This window comes from Archocentrus centrarchus, chromosome 5 (genome assembly GCF_007364275.1).
Source record: "Archocentrus centrarchus isolate MPI-CPG fArcCen1 chromosome 5, fArcCen1, whole genome shotgun sequence".
Classification (NCBI taxonomy): Eukaryota; Metazoa; Chordata; class Actinopteri; order Cichliformes; family Cichlidae; genus Archocentrus; species Archocentrus centrarchus.
In genome coordinates, this window is record NC_044350.1 from 17225537 (window position 1) to 17246550 (window position 21014).

The following is a 21014-nucleotide window of genomic DNA, read 5'->3' on the forward strand; positions in this document are numbered from 1 at the left end:
TTTTTTGTGTGTATCAAAAACAAAATAATTTCATGAATGTTATGATTTTGTGAAGAATAAACAGGGGGAAAAAAAAATCAGCTGATGGGATACACAGGGTGGAGAGCTTGGTGGATGAAGGGTTAAAGAGATAAATTGCACAAATTGTGAAAGAAAAACAGAAAAGCAATAAAAGCAGAGGAAATGAAAAGCAGCTCGATGGTGGTGGACGATAAGAGGCGCACTCGTCAGAAAGGCAATCAACTCAAATTTTAAAAAGTGAGAAAGAGAAGTGAGAAGAAACGGAGACGCGAGCAGCAAGAAAGAGATAGCAGCACGTGTGTCACATCAGGACACCTTTGCGATCAAAGTGGGAAGAATGCAAATTTCATGACTGTGTGTAATGCTGTGCGTGTGTGCAGCTGCTTGCATGTATGATTTTGCATGATTAGCTCATTATCAGTTCTAGCTGTAGTCACTTCTATTGCTCCATGTGAGATATCAGAGTTGGGATCTCCCTAACGGAGGTGAGTGCTGTAAACATTGCTGGAGGTGCAATGTATGAGATGTAAGCTGTGGTTAGATTTAATCATCTGCTCTGATCACCTGACCATTTAAATCCACAAAAATTAGCCCCCTCATCCATTTTTCAAACCTGTTAATCTCCTCCTCTTCCATTTTGTCTGTTTTATTTTTGTTTTTGCACCATTAACAACTCTCTTGGTATGGCATATTTCTCTTTTTGTCTTGTTCCCTCATTCTGCATTTGTTTCTCTCCAGTTATTGGTTCCTAGCCAGCAGGGCCTCTGTGCTGAGCTGTTGTATGCTCTGCAGGTCACTTGAAGGTTAGGCGAGAGGCAACATTAACAGCAGAAACATTTGGCCTCCAGCATATACTCCAAAAAGTAATTATCTCCACTCCACTCACACTCTGTAGCATCCTTGCTCAGGGTCATCACAGGACATAGTTATTTGTTGGAGTGAACTTGGTGTGGACAGCAAAGAAAAATGTGTCAGCTGCAGACGTGGCGCTTTATGTAATGCAGCAGCGGAAGTGAAAGGTAACAGTGGGTAAATGATGAATAAAGTGAAAGATTTTGGACATGACAGAGTGGCAAACGTAAATGTAACATTTAAATCCATCGTGTCCAGAGACCTCCAGGTAGTTCTGGGTGTGCTAGTGTTACATTGATGCTATCTGCCAAGTCTAATGTAGACAAAACATAGTGATTAATATTACAAGTGTTTTCAGTGAGTGCATTGTTGGTGTGGGTCTAAAACTATATAAACCTGACATCAGCATGTGATCCTTTTTCAGTAATGATAGTATCACTGTGAGGCTTAGGGACACAACTAGCAGGGGTTAGAACGATCCGGAATGCTTTCCACTTGCCAAAAAGTGATTTCTGGTATTTGCCTGAAAATGATTGCCTGTATTTAAACTGCTGTAAATGAGTTGTTGACCTACAGTCTGTGAAGCAAGTGTCAAAAATATTGTTCATGAATTATATCAAGTCATTTTGAGCGAGAAGCAACATTTCTGTCACAAGGTAGAAGCTGCAATCACATTTTGGCAGTGACTTTTATATACTCTTTATTTATCTGGGTGAAAACCGTCATTGACATTAAAAATGGATTTTTAAAGAGAAATCTGTCCAAGAGGAGTGGCAGAAATCACAACAAATATAACTTTACAGTTCTACAAAGATATTTTAAGTGGCCAAAAAGGACTGGACTGATTATAATGCTAGTACAATAACACAGAGTCATAAAGATCCTTGCAAAACAGGTCATTTCTGCATTTTATATAGTCACTCATAAATCCTGTTGAGTGCAGTGCACTCAGTATTTCTTACCAATATAAGAAGACATTACACATAAAATCACATTGGAAGTCACTTTATGTCAGACGATCATGTGTACTGTGTATATAAAGGCTGATAAACTCAAAAAGGTGCAGTAGAAATAGAAATGAATGAGTATTGATTAATCGTGACCATAAAATTTCCACTGTGGCTTCTTCTCTAACCTTTCTCATTTGAATCTGTATTTAAAAGATGGAGTCACCAGACATCAGCCAATGGTTTGTGCCCAAAGAAGCTAAAATAAAATCATCCTGTCTACTCCTAAATAAGAGTAGAAAATAACAACTGAGACTGTGAACTGTGTTAAAGGTGATTTATCTAAGAAAAGTGTGTTTTTTTTTCCCTTCATCATCTTCAGTCAGTCTTCTTTTTGCAACCACAAGCTCACCCGGCTTCCTCCCACAGTCCCAAGATGTGTGTTAGGTTAATTTAAATGAATTTCAATTTTATTTATATAGCGCCAAATCACAACAACAGTCACCTCAGTTGGTAATTTTAAATTGGCTGTAGGTGTGGATGAGCGCATAAATGGTTGTTTGTTTGCCCTGTGACAGACAGGCATCCTGTTCAGAGTAGACCCCACCTCTCATCCTGCATCTGTTGGGATAGGCTCCTACAACACCCCATCACCCTCCCTCCTGATGTGCTTGTAATTATGCCATCTCACTGAGTCCTGCTCTTTTTCAATGGCACCTGAAGGGATAATCTCCATGTCTGCACAGTTATCATGGAAAAGCGATTGATTTTAATAATTTGTGCTAAATGCAGATGGGAACTTGGAGTGCATCCATTATGAACAGTGTCAATATATTCGCTTTATGTTGCACGAGCTTGTGCATTTCAAGCAAATCCCAACATTTAGACATATATAGGCCAGCATAGGTAAGTCGTACCTGAGATGTTTTGTCCCTCCTTCCCGCTTTCTTGCCCTCCCGGCCTAGATACCCTGCTTCTCAGATTTCCTGAGGGCTGAGCCCTGGGCTTTTTGTCAATTTTGTTATAAGATAGTGGGGCCCAGACGCCCAGTCCCAGGAGCCCTAACACACAGCACATTAGTCAAGTGCCTACAGTGTGGTACTGTCAGGCAGATGTATTTCTCCCTCCCTCTGTCCTGGACCCTCCTTCTTCCTTTCATTGGCCTAACAGGCAGAAGAAAAGAGGTGATTGTTTGGGGACAAGAGGGATGAATTTGTCTGTCTCAGACAGGCGAAGAAAAGCAGTTTGAAAGGGACTTGTCAGTGACTGTGGATCGGGTGGTTGGAGGGTGTTCCACTTTTCAGAGAGAATGCACCGTGTGTCAGCATGTTCTACCTTTTCTCCCGAGCCCAGTCTACAGTCACAGTGTGTGTATGCTTGTGTCATGTTATGTGGAAGGAGCGCATCAGTGTGTATCTCTCAGGTGCATTTTTGTTCCGGTATGGTTAGTTGGGGACCCACCTGCCTGAGTTTGTTAAACAAATACTTGAACCGCTTACTGTCATTTTCTTTCTGCTTTCCTTTGTTCCTCTTTGGAGAAAGTTTTATGCCATTATGCACTTTTAATAAAGGTGGGAAAGGTTTGTGTTGTTTCGAGGGCCTTCAAAAATCAGCACTCGTATCACAGCGATCTCTCCAATGCAATGTAATGGCTGGAACTGCTTTTATTTGAGGAGGTCTGCAGACAGAAGATAGTGATGATGGTGCTAAATAAAGCTGGTTTTCCAGGTTCTGTTCACGGAGCACTGAGCTGCGGTCAGTGCATGTGCAGTTTTAAGGATGCAGTTCATAGTAATGAAGCAAAGTGAAGTTGCACCTAGCTTTATCTGTGCTTTGGAGCCTCAGTTTTGTGCTGCAGGTTGTCACATTAAGCAACACTTCCTTTTTTAGTTTTCCTGCCCTGAAACCTTTCATAGAGTCCTGAATGTGTTTTGTTGGGTGTAATCCCTTTCCAGTTGGAATTACCACTTCTTTGATTTTTGCTTTAAATAATATGATATTTAAAGACTTTAAGCTGAAGAGCTATTTGGGAATTTGGAGCTTGAAGTTGCGTGTTTTGCCAAAAGTTTTGGTGCTGTGGAGGCTTTTGCCATTAAGGTTTTCCCCTTTTCAGTCAGCTGAACATGCTAATGCAGTTTTAAATCTTTTTGGTTGATTGTCTATCTGTATCATTAAAGCCGGACTTTTATATCACAGATTTCCACTTTTTAAAAGAGAGAACACTTCAACATCTTAAATATTTCATGTGTCAAATTGATTTGATTTGTTTAGCAGCTTTTTTTCCCTATATTTTTGCCCTCCTTACTAAAAAACTGAATCCTGTACTCTTGTCCAGTTCCATTAGATGTGAGCAGCAATAAGACACTCTAAGAGATTTCAGTTTTTTGACTATTAGGTCTCTCACTACAAAACTTGCCTACTGTATCTGTCAGGATGGAATATATTTAAAAACACAGGATAAATGAAAAATTGTTTTGTGTTTATGTCCACACAGCCCATAAAGTTTAGTGTGTTTTAAGCTGTAAAGATACTCAATTTAGTCTTTTTCATCACTTTGAGCATATACCCACAAATTAGGCACATTGGCTTGCCCTTTATGTCAACAAAAAAATTATATTTTTTAATTTCTCTCAAAAAGGGCAACATTTTGCATGCCTTTCCTTTCTTGACAATCTATGATGGTGACCTTGATATTTTTGACCTCCAGGAAAGATGCAATTTATGTTCATTTATTTTATTGCAGAAAACAATTGCTGTCTATTTTGTTTTTTTGGTTTTTGTTGCATTCATGAATTGCCTCCTGGGCCACTAATACATGCACAGCATACACAGCCTAGAGACCGGACTTCCCCACCCCTTAAGTGTAAAATCTTGATTATGGTGCTTTTTCATGCTTACATTAACTCTTGCTGCAACATCTTAGATTATAGTGTGTACCTTGGTGAAAGCTAAAACATGGACTCATTTCCACATCAGTTTGCTCAGTAACCGTATAGCACTGTATTAGTGTGTAAGAAGGTTATGAAACATCCTGAAACGTCTGTTTTTGTGCATTTCAGCCCTCATGAGATCTTTGCAGAGACAAAAATCCTTGTGCATTAAAAGTAAATCTCACTGAAGCTCATTAAATCATAGGTTTATTTGTGTCTTGGTTACTCAGCAGAAGAGTGTGGAATCAGTTTTAGATGTCAGGGTCATGAGTCACTCCAGTGGTGTAACGCTTCTTGAACCATGTGCAATACAGCTGTTGAACCACTGGTAACATTTTTCCAGGAAAAAAAAAAAAGATTCTGGATTGGATTCTGTTCTGTTGTTGGATTCTGAGTAAAGTTTAAGGCAATTTCAGATTCAATTTTTAGTTTCTATTTTATTTGGAGTGGCTCTTCACAGTGACTTACTCTAAAGAGGTACATATCTTTAGCTTTTTAAACTGTGGAAAAAGTATCCCAGGCTTCACCAGGACACAATCGGTGTCTTGGTGCCAAGTGAATGTTCCTGTATCCACTAGAAAACTACATTCAACTGTCATGCTGAGCGATGCATTCGCTGTGATCCGTGCTCTTCTCTCTTTTGTCAGCAAAACAAATACAGAAGCTTTTTGCAGTGTAAAGGAAGAACCAGTTTTGCGCAAATTCTGATCAATTGTCTGCACTCTCCAGCGCTCAAGCTTTAAGATAGAGTTTGAGCTCTACAGCTGCTGAAGTTACTGTGGTAAAACACAAATGTGAAATCTGATCTCAGTGTGAATATGTACCTTTTTTTTTTTTGTACTTGGAGAATAATTTAATCACTGACCTGTTTTACAGGTTTCTTCTGTGTGATGATGTGCATATTAATGTACTTTCTGCATGTCAGTGTACATAAATGACGTGTAGAAAGTACTGGAGTGAAATAAAACCTAGGTTACTGAAGTAAGGGCACAGACTCCTTCAAAATCTCTGCTTTTATTTAGAAGGGATAAAAGGAATCTCTGCATTACTTTCAAAACTTTCTAAAGCTGAGAGCATCCGGAAAATCCATGAAAATGCTAAACTATAATTTCTTAACTTCTGTGCAATCATACTCTCACTCCTCGCTGGCTTCAAGTTCAGTAGATGCTCTTTAACAAGCATAACCTTAATTCGGCATTTAAGGATCCAGACATAATGTTGTTTTCTTCCACTGCTGGTAGACCCTTCCACTCCCCTTCCTTCGTCATTATTAGTTTTCTGCGCTGGGTTAAATGCTGCTCCTTCTGCCTTTCATCTCCTTTATCACATCGGTCTGCTAACACTTCTCTGAAGTCCCTTCTGTCCTTGTTTTTGATTCCTGTAATTGAATTTAGTAGAAAAACAAATTGAGTTGTTACAATACAGGTGGGAGTTATAAATCTCAGTTGTGAGCAGATTTAGGATGCCCACCCAGTCCTAAAACCTTTGCTTCACAGAGGTCCTCAGAGAGGTTCACTCTGCAAAATAACTCAGACTTATTGGCTGCTTTTTATCTCCTCTTTACAGCAAAAGTCTTGTATTTTCCGTTTGTCATATTTTTGGGGAGGATGTGGCCTTTTAAAAGGCTCTGTGAATAAGTCTGTGGGAGGCCTTGGAAGAATAACAGAAAAAGTGCTTCCAGGGTGAGAGGTCGGGAAAGTCTAGAGAGGAGGTTGTAGCCTGCACTTAGGCTGACCTGTGATTGTGTGTCTCTGGGCTTGCCGCCTCAGGCAGGGACATCCTTCAGTTTTCTGAGGAACTCTTGCAACTCTGATAATACATCTGAGATTAGACTGAGACATACCAACACAGCGTTTGTTTGTGCATGTTTACATTCTTACTGATAGTTTTCACACTAATTCCACTAAGTCCTTTTAAAAATCCATTCATTTTATCCTTATTTTGTGTGATTTAAAATCAGTACTCAGATATTAAAAACTGCTCCAGATAACAAACATTGCAGTTACTGTTGGGTGTTCAGGTTCAGGGTTAACTCACGTGACTGCACAAGCACACAGTAAATTGTTTCTTTAAAGCGTTACTTTTGTTTGTTGTGATTAAATACCCACAAACAAAACTGAGGACAGAGCTGTGAAATATCACCAAAGTATTGAATTATTCTAAACTCTTTCTGCATCTAAATTGGACCCTAGTTATGTAGTTATTTCTAAGATTATGCCACAATTTGTTCTCAGTTTTATAGCATAGTAATCTAAAGCAGATCTCAGGTTATTTGGATTGATTTATGTGAGTTCAATGTATAGCTGAAACCCAACAACTGCTTTGAAAAGTGGAAGTCTCTGATTTGAGTAAAAACAACTATTTAAAAAATATGTAATTTGTATATGTCTTATATCATTCCTGTATTAGTAACAGACTGTCAAGGAAAAGATCTGTTTCATAAGAGTGTTATCAAATGAGCAGATGCAGCTGGTTAAGTAACTGTGGGAGCATATGGCCCGGCCAGCTCAATTTCTGTCAACAGCGCTAATCTCTGTTGCCAAGTAAAGTAACCTGTTTATTAGAAAGTGCTGCTTCATGACAACAAAGGCTAGAGGGGTAACTCAAGTATGCTGAAACTGTACCATTGCATATTACTGTAAATGCCAGCTTGAAAAGACGGAGAGCGTCAAAGAGGTCAGTGGGTGGGTCAGTTACAACACGATGCGCTGCACGTCCAGATCAGACAGTGAATATGTTTTTGTTTCAGATTTTACTGTCCTCAGAGCAGTCAAAACAAGCTGGAACTACGACAGCAGCACATTATAACTACGTTTAAGTTACTAGTAATATTGGAAATATTTTAGCATGATAACTTAAGGCACAAGCTTTATAATTCATTTGGCTGAACAATTTGATTTTCGCTCTCCTTTTAGCTGTGTTTTTAGTCTCCACCATGCTAAGATTATTCGCAAACTGACATTTGATGCCATGCAGTTAGTTTAGGTGGTACAGTGGTTAGCACTGTTCCCTCTGGGAACTTTGGCTTTCTCCCACAGTCCAAAGACATTACATGTTAAGTTAATTGGAAGTAGGTGTGAATATGAGTGAATGATGGTCTGTGTGTCAGCTCACCTGTGACTGACTGGTGACCTGTCCAGGGTGTCCCCTGCCTGTCACCCTGTGGCAGCTGGGAGAGGCTCCAGCCACCATGAAAATAGATAGATGGACATTTAGTGTATGGTGGCTCCTGTTTTTCACTGGTAAGGACCCACTGGTTCTTTCCAGTGAAAAATACCAAGAATAGGCTAGATCATTGCTCACAGCCAGAGGATCAGGCTGAAAGAGCCGGTTCCCCTTTGCTGCTGGCAGAACCGGACCAGGAAAGAAGAGTGGTCAATGTAATATTGATACTCTCATTGAAATAGGAGATGCTCTAACTGAATCCCTCAGCCAGTATTGTAAAGCAAATAACAGAACCAATCAGCTAAAGTATTAATTTTGATAATGTTAATATGACGCACTGATATCGGAATGCAGTATGATTCCTTCTTTTTTCCTTTTTTGGGAGTATTTTTTCTTCTTCAGTTACACAGGTATCCTTATAATCAATTAGTTATTGCAGAATCATTGTGATGTAATGAGAACAGTGAGAGGGAACCTGAACAATAAAGACCCTAAAACACACCTTGCAGCAAAGGAGAAATGGAGTGTAAACAATCTTTGACATACAAGTATTTGTGGTCTTTTTTGTAATTTAAGAAGTTTATAAAAATCATATCTTTATGGTCGTGCAACATAATAAGTTTCTTTAGTCACCACTGCTAGGTTTATGTATTTTAATTTTTTTTTTTTATTATTAACAGTATTTAACAGCCACCGGGTTTTGTGCTCTCTTTCTCTGCATGTTGTAAGATGAATATGATACAGGTTATTAGTAGAAGAATGCAAAGATAGTCTCCACACTGAAACATCGGCGTCAGTGTTGGTGGATCTTATGAAGGTAAAATGATGCTCCAGTGAGGACCAAGAATACAGGAAGGATGCAGATCACCTGATGTACATATAATCAACATAAGATAGCTATCATATTAGTATACAGAAGTAAATCAGCCTTACTGTACTTGTGATTCAGACTGAGTGAACTTTCATGAAGAGAAAGCTTATTTGTGTGAATTTTTGCATCTCTTGTCATTTCAGAGACTTACATACTTGATATTGAATTGACAGGGAAAAAAAAACGAACGATGACGAACTTGATCGTTTTTTATTTCTTAAGAGTATAAATGTTGACCTCCTCAGACAAAGCGCTTCAGCTAAAAATATATTTATAATTGGCATAACAGTATCCATATTATGATTCAGGTAATATAGTCCAAAAAAAGAGAAACAAATGTGAAAATAAATTATCTGGATAACAATATTACTTAAAATAACAATAATTATAATAAACAGTGTCAAATTAGAATTCATAAATCTTTTCTGTTTTCTTGTTTGTGAAAATTCCCATAAAATTGTCCATGAGAAAAAAAAAATCCAGCATATATTCTTTTAAAGTTGTGAAGGGGATTTCTCTTTCTGGGACAGCCCCCCTTCAGTTGCACACATTTACAATATTCACAGCAACTATGAACCTGTTCCGCACGTATTAAGCTGCACTGTAGATGCCCAGGCCATCAGTGGGAATAGAAGATTGAGGTGCAATGACATTTTTCTGTTTGAATGTCTGCGCCTGGCCGGGAGGAAGCTGATTCATCCTCCATCAATATTGGTACCTATAGATAAGGAGTAAAAGATTGTTGAACCTCATCACGCATCTTTTCTCCAACCCACCACTGGCGTCATCAATCAAGATGAAGAAACGCCTGTAACACTGTACACACAATCCTCTAGTTAGACCCTCATCCCACTTCATGTAACCACTCTACACCACATCACCCTCTCAGCCCATTGCCGTTACCATGTTAGAGTGGTGTGGGTGGCTAAATGATGGGTGTATCGGGGTGGGTGTAGGCAGCATGTGTCCAGTGTGGCCAAATGGCGGCAAGTGGCCCATGGACATGTGACCCAGAGAGGCAGTGCTGAAGGGAGAGCTCTTGTCGTGCAGACTTTTCGAAAACTCCTCGTAGCTGTCGCTGGGCCGTTTGCATTTTTTGGATTTGTTGGACATTTTGCGGTTTCGCGTCTGTATTCCTTCCTTCTTCATGGTCAGAGGTCGGTTCACCTGTGCAGAGGAGGTAGGTGAGGAGGTGAATAATGAGGTTAAAGTTTGGTCACACTCAGAAATGCAAAATATTCAGAAATATACCAATTAATGCACAATGCAATCTAATGCAATCTATGGAGTATTTACAGCAATATAAACATGTATGGTGGATTAACTCAAATAAACTGTACTGCACATGCTCGTAATCAAGAAGGAGCACCACCCAGTGTAGTTCACTAACAGCCCTCAAAAGTTATATTGCTTTAGTCTCACAGCCGCTGTTTATTAGTATAAATAATTCATTGTTTTTGTTGTTTTTAAAGAAAAAAAATCTGCATATCCAAGACCACTGAGTCTTTTTTGATACCTTGAGCCTTAATGCTATTCATATGGAGACTGGGCTTGTGGTAGTCCCACTATATAACAGTCCCACCATTGTAACTCTCAAGGGGATTACGCCTACCATGGAAACAATAAAGCACAAAGAAAGAAAACACCAATGAATCCAACAGTGTCTGAGAGTAAACCAACCCTCTCTCTCTCTTTCTCTCTCTCTCCTTTCTGTCCTCTCTCTCTCTTTTCTGCCTCTCCTATCACTCAGCAATCAGTGTAACCTGCCTGCTCACTTCCCGTCTACTGGGCCCAAACTGGGGATCCGGGGTCAAAAACTTACATTGTGCAGTTTATAGTAGAGGCCGCAGGCGTTGCACACCGGGTCACCATTTGCATTGCGCCTCCAGAGTGTGGTGGTGGTCGTCTGACAGTTAGCACAACAGGTACCTGCTCGTCTGGCTGCAGACTGTGGAAGAATAAATATCAAGTTCTGATTAGAGCCCCACAACACAAGCAGGTAAGGCAAGTACACAAAATCTAGAATTGGCTTAATTTCACAATCTATTGATTTAAACTACCTTGTGACATTAAGGTCACAACTGTTGAGTCACAAAATTATTTTTTATTTGAATTATTGGACTAAAAAAATTAATAGTGCAAAAATGCTCATCTCATCTGACGTTTTCAGATGCTTGTTTTCAGAAAACAGTCCCATGACATTCAGTGATAACAGTCAGTGACATAGAAGAAAAGGAAAAACACAAGCTAACGGTGACAGAGGCTGAAAACAGTTTTTGTTATTTTTGCTTTTTTTTTTTTTTTTTTTTAATTCTTACATTTTTTGGTGACTAATGGTGGCAGCTCTATTTAACTGATTCTGATTTAGCTCCTCAGCATATTCATGGCTGATATAAAATGTATTAATAAGATGTCACAGGAATAGGTCTTGATAGAGTACACTGGTAGATTTAAAAGCCAAATGATTATTCGTTAATACTCCACACCTGATTGCGTCATACTCATAGCTGAGCCTGTTTCCACTGAAGGAACTGCACCAGGACTCTGAATTTTCCAGTAATGGAATTTTATTTCCTAAAAATAAAATGTGGACTCGACACGTTGTATAAGCAGCTTCCCAACTTTTTCCTCTCCTTTTTTTGTCTGTGAACAGAGTGAAAGTAAACTTGCCCGAGGTGCCCTGTGACACACATCAGCAGCCATACCGTTCCCTCTTCTCATTTTTAAAATTAATTTGCTTTTCTTTCTCTGTAGTGGACGGAAAGCCTGACCACTAGAAAGTGAGGTCTGGTCCTGTAAGTTAGTTAGGAGGCCGCAGGAGGAAGCTGGCGCTGGCCCGCTGCTTTATCTGGACCGGTCAGATTTCCGGATAGGAAACAACTGGAAGGCTGCAGAACGCAAGACGCAGCGGAGCTGTGCGAGCCCAGGTCCATTTATATGGAAAGCGTGAGTGATATATAGCCGAATTAATGGAGTCGACAAAAAGGTATATATATATATATATATATATATATATATATATATATATATATATATATATATATATATATATATATTAGTTTGTCGAGAAATACGCTTTCAACGTATTTGAACATCTCCGTTCCCTCAAGGGATCCTAATGTATTGATCCTCCGCCTTCGATATAAATCCGAGCTTTTTATAGCCCTGGTTTAAAGCGTGGTGGCCTAGAGTTGAACGCTGTTGATTAGGCTGTAACGTGTGTCGACTCTGCAAATACTGTCTTCATTTCACAGCTGCCTCCTGCTGCAGCACACAAGCTGCAAGCACAGCAGCTGCAGGTGGTTGCACAAATACATTTAAGGTACAGAGATATTCCTTTACTTCACAGGCTGAAATATAAATGTAGAAAAAATGATGGCCATGCATGCAGATTTAAAGTAGTATCCTTGTCACCTCCTTAAAATTAGATTTCACCTTCACCAAAACTATCTTATGTCAGTTGTGTTAAGCAATGGCTACATGCATTAAATATTTTTACAGTAATCAGTAGGATGGGTGTGACATAAAGATGGAGCTGAATGCTGACCTATTTCTCTGTGAAACAGTTCATAATAGGAAATATCTGTTGCTCTGATGATTCACTTTTACAATTTATCTCCCATATGTCATCCTTTCAGTAGCTAAGACAAAACAGTCTTGATTTCACCCTCATGGTACAGCAGCATCAGGTAATATTTGGCTTTTAATAGCTTAAGAAGTGGGATTATTTTATCACAAGAATTGAACCTTGTGCTTTCAGCTTATTTGAAAACACACATGCGCGCGTGCGCACACACACACACACACACACACAAAAACAAAGTGAAGACAGATTGTGACCTATACAAAGTCAGAAAGACTCTGGGTTGTTTTGAGTGATGGTAATGATGGTCCTGCTATCAATGACCGTATCAGAAGTAGCTGTAATAATGATAACAAAACAACACACAGAGACCCACTCTGCAAACAGCCTGAGTTAAAGGAGCAAGAGGTGAGTGAGAAACACAATTCCTGGAAACTGATTGGGAAAATATAACTTTCCTGGAATTGTACCTCATGCCCCTCACCCTTCACCTTACACTCCTTTTATTTACTACCCTCCACAATACATACACACAAAGACACACACACACACACACATAGCCATTCGCTTCCATATAAAGAGAGCAGTGGACTCACCAGCCTGCGTTTAGGCTTGATGAGCGGTCTGTTCTGGCCATTCATCTTGTGGTACAGCCCACAGGCGTTGCACAGGTAGTGTCCAGTGCTGTCACGTCTCCACAGAGGTGTAGAGGTAGCTCCACAGTTTACACACTCACGGCCCTCTGAAAGCGAACACGCATAGACATTTGTAAAAACTGCAACCTAATGTAGACCTACAGATTGTAGATCAATGGATTTAGCCAGTAGGCTGTATTAATTTTTTTTTTTTTTAGTGTAGATGTGTGCGAGTGTGTGTGGACACTTTTCATTTCAATGCTATTAGAGCTTTTGCAGCAATTGTAGTTCAAACTTAGAGACAACTTATTTTAAACGTATTAAAGATTAAAGTGCATCATTTTGTATCAACTGATGCTTCATTTAGAGGGAGGAATTCTGTTTACCTTGTGTTACTCTGGAAAATAAAATGACTCACAATTTACATTAGCAGAGGTGCAAAAAAGCTATCTGTATTTCACACTCGGTTTCAAAGCCTTTAAAACCAAGTCTTTTTTCTTCAAAGATATGCCTTGACAAAAAAAAAAAAAAAAAAAAAAAAAAAAGCAGTTAAATGCCTGTGACCAAATAAAATACGTGTGTTTATTTATTTTAAATATTAACAAATGCCATATAATTATATTGTTGTTACAGGAATACAGCTAAAGCCAGTTAAGACTTCATATTTCACAAGAAAAAAAGAAAAGGCAGTTTGGGTTACCCTGTATTTTATCTCTGGTAATAAGTTGGTCAAACACAATCGGGCTTGAAGCTGATCTGTTATCGAATAACAATCAGGACAATGTATTAATGTCTTATGTAACAGAGAAGCGACTCTTAGCCTAAATACTGAGGTTTTTGGCTCCGTGCGCCTGCGGATCATCCTTTCACACCTCTGGGCTGGATCCAGTTCACTGTTCACGCAGCCAGCTCAGGCAATTACAAAGTCACGATTAACAAAAGAGATTTATCAAAGTGGCCCCGTGTTGGAGATCTGTGGAGTGTATGCTCCGGTCTGTAACATCATTCAGTCCGAGAAAATATTGTTTTGTTTTGTTTTTTTAAAGTAGCCTATTTAATAGTTGTTTTTCTAACAAAATTTCCAAAATATTAAAATTAGGATGCAGGCTGCACAGCCTGCGCATGACAACGGACTGGCTGCGTTCAGTGTAAATTCTGTAGGAACTCAGTAAAATTAGCACGCAATATAGATAATCAGACATTTAATATATTAAATTTATTTATGAGCTTATGATGTAGATGACAGTAAAATATCTGGGAAGTGTCCTTCCAAAATCTGCTTCTCGCTAAGGTTTTGTTCTGTTGATTAATGGTACTTTGAAATATTTAAATTTCTTTTGTTTATAGGTTTATTAACAGTCGTTGATAATAACTATGGCATTCGTAGTCTACTTCACTTTTAATAGTTTGTGTGTGATTTTTGCACTGAGTGGCCATGATTAACGAGAGTGAAATAATCAGTTCATAACACAATTAACAAATGAGTGCATGAGTTTAAAGGGGGCTCAAAAACGTCGCCAAACGATTCAAGGGCGCGCTTTACACAAACCCATCTTTCTGCTTTCTAACTAAAATAGGCTACACAGCAGGGCACAACACACCTTGCTACAAAAAAAATGCATGTATTACGTTGCTTTGTGATTTCCTGAGAGTTAAATAACCCTTAGGTTTAGTTTAGGCTGGTAAAATTTAAACTGACTCGCTAAAACAGCAGTCCTGTGATAATATCGTTACGTAAACCATACACAGACTTTGCATCCAAATTCCAGCTGTCTTTTCAAATGTAATTTATTTTATTTTGTGTATATGTGTGTGTTTGAGTTGGACTCACCGGTGCAGGACCGTGTCTTGCCTTTGTTCTTGGGAGTGAAGCTGGATGAGGAGCCCAGGAGGCTGCCTGGGTGGAACAGGCTGCTGCCGTACTCGTGGGCCGCTGGGAAAGTGTAGGGAGCATACGTCGGTATGGGATGGTGGGTGGTGGGAGGCTGGGCGTTCATAGAGGCCAGGCTGCTTCTCAGCGGACTGGAGCCCTCCAGCTTCATGCCCTCTGGTAGCGACACTTGGTATTTGATAGAATCCTTCTCGTCCATTCTGGTGATGGAGGACGATGGAGACGCAGCCCCCGGGTCCGGCGATACGTCTTTGGGTGGTGTAGGGGGGAAAGTGTATAGATGAGTGCTGGAGTGGGACGGCGGCGTTAAAGAGGATGCTGAGACCGCGTTTGAGTTGCTACTGCACGGGTAAACGGCAGAGAGAGCGCCGGGGGAAGCAGAGCCAGGGTGGTGCAGGCTGGGCTTACTGAAGGGGCTGACGGCCCAGGCGTTGTGGTGGTGAGCCGAGAGGGTAGGCTTCCCTCCGTCCAGCCACGAAATCCCCGGGCTGTGAAGGAGATGAGGCCGGCAGACTTGAGTCCCCGTCAATCGAGCTGTGAAATAAAAGTAGATTTGTTATTATGAGGCCGATGACATGCCAATTCAAACTGTGGCGGTTGCAAGTTTAGACGCAGAAATAATAAAGACTTGTTGATTTACGGGCCTGATTTAAACATGTAAATAAAGTAGCATAATCTCTCTGAAACAAACAAGTGATAACAGTGAGCTCTGCAAATGTGAGTTATATTGTCTAATCTAAAAATAAAATGAACAAGCCCTTCTAACTGTAATGTAATACAGAAGCACAAAGATTTAGGTTAATGTGAAAATACCTCATAGTCAGTGATGTATTTATAGGCGACATGAAACTAGAAAATAAATTTAAAAAAAAAAACTTTCCAAAACAACCTGGACATAATAATCACTTCAACATCTGCCTTTTTAGTACTGTGACAAATAACAACTTAGTACACATGTAGAAAATTGTTTTCTGTTTTCTTTCCGATAGTCTCCTGATAAGCCAACTGTTTCTGAGTTTCTGGGTTTATTTGTTGAAGTTGCACGCCTGTGTTCACTCTATCTTACCGTGCGCCTGGCTGTAGGACACTCTGGCCCTGGCAGAGTTGGGGTAGTATGGGTTTCCTTGTGAGTCCAGGTGATTAAAGAAAACATCCACCTCATCCGGAGGCAGGAGCTGCGCCGTGGGCTCCATGTAGTTGTGCCCCAGGCCGGGATGGTGAGAGTCTGGGTGTTGTCCGTTCAGCACGGCGTGGGGATGCATCCAGCGGGGCTGATCAGCCGCCACATCCATCTCTGTGGCTCTCTGTAGCGTGATCAGAAAGGCAGAGGATATCCAGGTAGGAAGGGCACAGAATACCCTTGAAATACTTCTCCTTTTAAGAGATTTTCACTCTGTCCATTTACAGCACAGAGCTAGTGCTTTGGTTTTCGTCCCTCCCGAGTTCAGCTCCTCTCCTCTCCTGAACATCAAGTCGAGTTTGACACTGGAAACCTGCAACAAGTAAACATCACACGTTAATATTTAAAAAGCAGAGGTATTGTCCAGCCTGGTATCTGTGTGTAAGCATCGGTGCATTTAAATGCAGATCCTGTGCATGCATCTCCTATGGTGCATTTAGTGATGCAGAGATAGAAAAATTAAATACCATTTTAGCACCACATCATTCGTTATACCCATTCACAGTCTGTTGTGCGCAGAAGGCTGCTTTACTTAACGTGACAATAAGGTAAACATACCGTACCTTTGCCAATATTTTATCCACAGTATCCGATCAAGTGACTCCTGTCTGTCTGTGTTTGCTGCTGCAGGTCCTCTACAGTATACGATTGTGTTTGTCAAAGTAAACTCTGTCCACTGGGAGTTAAAGCAACACATATAACTGTGGCTGACAGCGCGGGGCCTGGCTTGTTAAGCTCATGGGTGGAGTCTCCAATGTAGCTTTGACACAGCCAATCAAAAACTACCTCCGTAAAATCTCGTGGGCAGCTTCCTCCCACCCACAAAATCACTGAGATATTTCTGCAATATTGCAATATCTGGCTGCACGGGGGCCATGCCTGTATAACTTTTATTAAATTCAAGGTCATATGTAGTTCAATATTTGCCAAATAGAAATATTTAAAATATAATATATATAATGAATTTAAAATAAATCTGAAATTTAAAGACTTTTTTTTTCAAAGCCTACCTACAGCCAGTCTGTGCTGAACTTACGTTGCTCTTAATGGATTCCAGCAACCATGAGGAAGAGATCAGCAGCAACAAATCAGTATTTCTTGGAAAGCCGAATGCGTCAAAGTTTCACTGACGCATAACACACCTTATTGTACACCAAGTATAGCATTTTTTTTTTTTTTTTTTTTTTGTTGCTGGCAATTAGCGCAGCTCGCTGCTGTTAAAGAAATAAATGTGAGGTGAGGCAGTAATGCAACAGGAAAACACAACACAGTAATTTACACGTTAGCGTTTTGATGAAGAAACTATACTGACAGTGTTTAAATGAAGCGTGTTTAAATGAAGAAGTCTGCACTGTGATTTTATTTATAGTTCTGCCTGATTGTTTTTTGTCGTTCACAGCCTGAAAGCTCCCCTCCCTTTCCTCGCTCTATGATTGACAGACAATAATTGGAGAGGGAGCGCGCGCTGCCCCAGCCGGCCAACGTTGCCGCCTGCTTGACGCCGTTTCCTGACGTCAGTGCATCTTAGTGAAGAAAAAACAGATTCAGCAGGACGTGAACTTTTTTCCAAGACTGAGGGACCGAGAGAGAGAGAGAGAGGTTTATCGGACTGTTGTAGTCCCAGCGGATGAACTCGAGGAAGGACACTGCAACTGATATTTACACTTTGGGAGCATTAATAATACATCAAGTACATCCTCCTGACCCTGCTGTGATTTCGAAGAACAGATCAACAAGCACCAATCGAATAGCAAAGATTGGGAAGAGTGTGGATTAAAAATTAGATTAGATTAGATTAGATTAGATTAGATTAGATTAGATTAGATTAGATTAGATTAGATTAGATTAGGAAGTTTTACAGTTAAAATGTCCTCACTGAAGAAGTTGTTTCTGCAAAAGCACTCACTCCTGCAGAAACTCGTTTGCTCACATGAACCTATCAAGGAAAGGCATTGTCGAAGCAACTGTCTGTTATTTATTTTCATTGACATTGTTATCATTTTCAGTATCTATCTATCTATCTATCTATCTATCTATCTATCTATCTATCTATCTATCTATCTATCTATCTATCTATCTATCTATCTATCTATCTATCTATCTATCTATCTATCTATCTATCTATCTATCTATCTATCTATCTATCTACGTCAAAATATTTTTTATTGGTTTAAGGTTAGGAAATTATTAAGTCTGACTCACTATATCACCTAGGTCTTTAACTGCACGTATTTCTGTTGTCAACTGAGAACAGCATCTTCAGACATAGAAATATAGTAAAATATAGTACCTATGGGCCCGTCTCTCTCTCTCTCTCTCTCTCTCTCTCTCTCTCTCTCTCTCTCTCTCTCTCTCTCTCTCTCTATATATATATATATATATATATATATATATATATATATATATATATATATATATATATATATATATATATATATATATATATATATATATATATATATATATATAATTTATTTTTTAAAGATCAGTCTACAATGCAAATAACTGTTATGTGCTATACAGAACAATTAATTTTAAGCAGTATTACTAGGAGATCCACAGTATAGACTGAAGGAAGCAGAGCATAGCAGAGGGACAAGTGTGCAGTATTAGAGCTCATCAGCATGATAATGTGGATATACACATGCTTTGAGTGTGAGCCCTTTTGATCTGGCCTGGCGATAAAAACCTTATCGGCGGCGAACATCCACTTCCATTTTAGGATTTGACATTAATTCTATCCAGCCTTTTATTTACGGCTCTTTTTCTCACACGAGCCCAGGAGAAAGAGAGAGGTCGCTCCCTGATTCAGCTCTAAGAATTTCATTATAGGGCTACCATTGAAAAGGAAACGGTTTCCCCTCATAATAAATGTCGAGCACACTCACAAAAAAAAAAAAAAAAAAAAAAAAAAGGTTATACATAAATACATCAAACAAAAAGCACAAATTATTATTATTATCATTATTGCTTTTACTTTCTACTTTCATTTTTACTTTGAATTATTTTCAAGTGTTTGTTATATTGATGTGTGCGTCTGAGACTGAAGGAGAGAGAAAGAGAAAGCCAATGGTGGTAGGATCCTTGGATCCCCTGATTATAGCCCATCCCGGGGTAATTTTTCATCGGTGCTGGCTAATCTTTGTTCTTTGTGAAGATAATAAATAGCCTAATCGTTATCAGCGAGCTGCTGGAGGTGTCGGGGAGAATGAGGCTGATCGGCCCGGGAAATAGGCTCCAAAGTGCTGCGGAATAAATGGCATTTCTTATCTCTCTCTCCCAGATTATCGCTGCCTTTTCAAACTCGCACAACAAATACATTAAATACAGGGAATGCATCACTTATAGTGGACCAGATCTGTGAGAATGATTGATAGATAAATAGATAAGGGGGGGGGGGGGGTCACGCGAGGGATCGTGATGTTGGCTATTATTTATAAGTTTAATGTTGCGCTTGTGCAAATTCTTTATTCGGTGCATTTGACGGCATAAATACAGCTTGGCTTCCCATTATTTTTGGGTTATCTGCAGGAGCCATCTGAGGTTCCGGCTCTTTGTTGTGGGATATCTAATTTCTTTCATCTTGGATTTTACTGGATAAGAGTTAAACAGACGCTGCAGCTTCCAAGCAGAAAAAAAAAATTGAATAATGTTTTCACGTGTTGGAAATTTGCAAATGGCAAATGCAGGGGATAGAGGTATTAAGCCGCGCGACGGTTTGGTAACAAAGCAGAGATTGATATTTGTTTATTTAATAATCATGATCATGGCTTATATCCTACGTGACTCCATTTGGTTTGAATACTGCTGTTCATTTAATTAACACAATAAAAATGACTGGCTTGTTTAAAGTGAAATTAGGCCATGCTATTTTGAAACTTTTTACACGAGTTTAAATATACACAAGTCAAATTTCAACAAAGGAGAACTGCTTGAGAGCGGTTCTACCATTATATGCAGTTTCTGCCATGTCAGGAATTTAAACAGCACTTTATAAGAGCATGAACTGTTCATTGCTTCATTCAAAGAAAAATAAGAAATCAGTGTTCCGTCATGCGGGCACAAAGAATAGGAGAAACCTTTTGGTTGTACTGTTAGAACTACTGAGGAAACGTGCGTTCATGGGGAGTGACCGGTTAATGCAGGGGGGAAAAGGGTATTTTCCAATATATACAAACTGGATGCTTAATAACTTGGCAGCTGCAGCAGGCCTGGGTGCTGCTGATGGTCTCCAGGGTAACGCAGATAACAGTGCAGTCATTTTCCATATCGTACAGTCTATTATATTCAAGGATTAGTTCTCCTTCCCGAAAAGGTCAAACAGAAAGTCAAGCCAGCCAAGAGTGCTCCTCCTCCCCTCTCCCCTCTCCCCCTGCAATGACAGAGCATTTCCCTCCTTTTTTTCATATTACACCAGCGTGATGGCCTTTGCTCTGATACTTTGATAGATGCAAAACCTCCCACAGACAACAAACCTCTCTGCATGTTCCTCTAATAATCTAATAGGACTTATTCCGAGTTGAAGGGTGGCTTTCTTATGTCTTGTTCACCACCATTATTCTGCATTTTTCTGTAATAATGCAGAATAATTGTGGTGAATATATATACATCTAAACAGTTGTAGGTCTAGTTACGGTTCCTTTCTCTTGAATGATGAGGCAAAGACGATTACTGACGATACAGGCCATATCTAAAGATGCAAGACTTCCTAACAATTTAATAGTTTGGATTCACAAATTTTCATGTAGGGTTTAAAATAGGTCATAAGCTACCAATGAAGTAAGTATTAGGACCTTTGTAAAACCCTGTAAGTTCCGCTCAAGTCTGAGAGAAGACAGAGGCAGCTTGAGTCCCACACAGACTTAACCTCGGTCCTTCAAACGCTGCAGGTAACCTCCCTTCACTGGTTACCTTTAAATATATATTTGAGGGGGGTTGA

General features: G+C 39.6%; 1 protein-coding gene across 1 annotated transcript; it reads right to left on the reverse strand.

The window, feature by feature from the left end:
- Positions 1 to 9099: 9099 nt before the first annotated feature.
- Positions 9100 to 16765, reverse strand: gata2b (GATA binding protein 2b). Its single transcript, XM_030729468.1, has 6 exons — positions 16639 to 16765; positions 15962 to 16388; positions 14836 to 15429; positions 12966 to 13111; positions 10609 to 10734; positions 9100 to 9953 (listed from the first exon to the last, which is right to left on the reverse strand). The coding sequence occupies exons 2-6, from the start codon at positions 16185 to 16187 to the stop codon at positions 9672 to 9674; spliced, it is 1374 nt and encodes a 457-aa protein (XP_030585328.1). The 5' UTR covers positions 16188 to 16388; positions 16639 to 16765; the 3' UTR covers positions 9100 to 9671.
- Positions 16766 to 21014: the final 4249 nt, after the last annotated feature.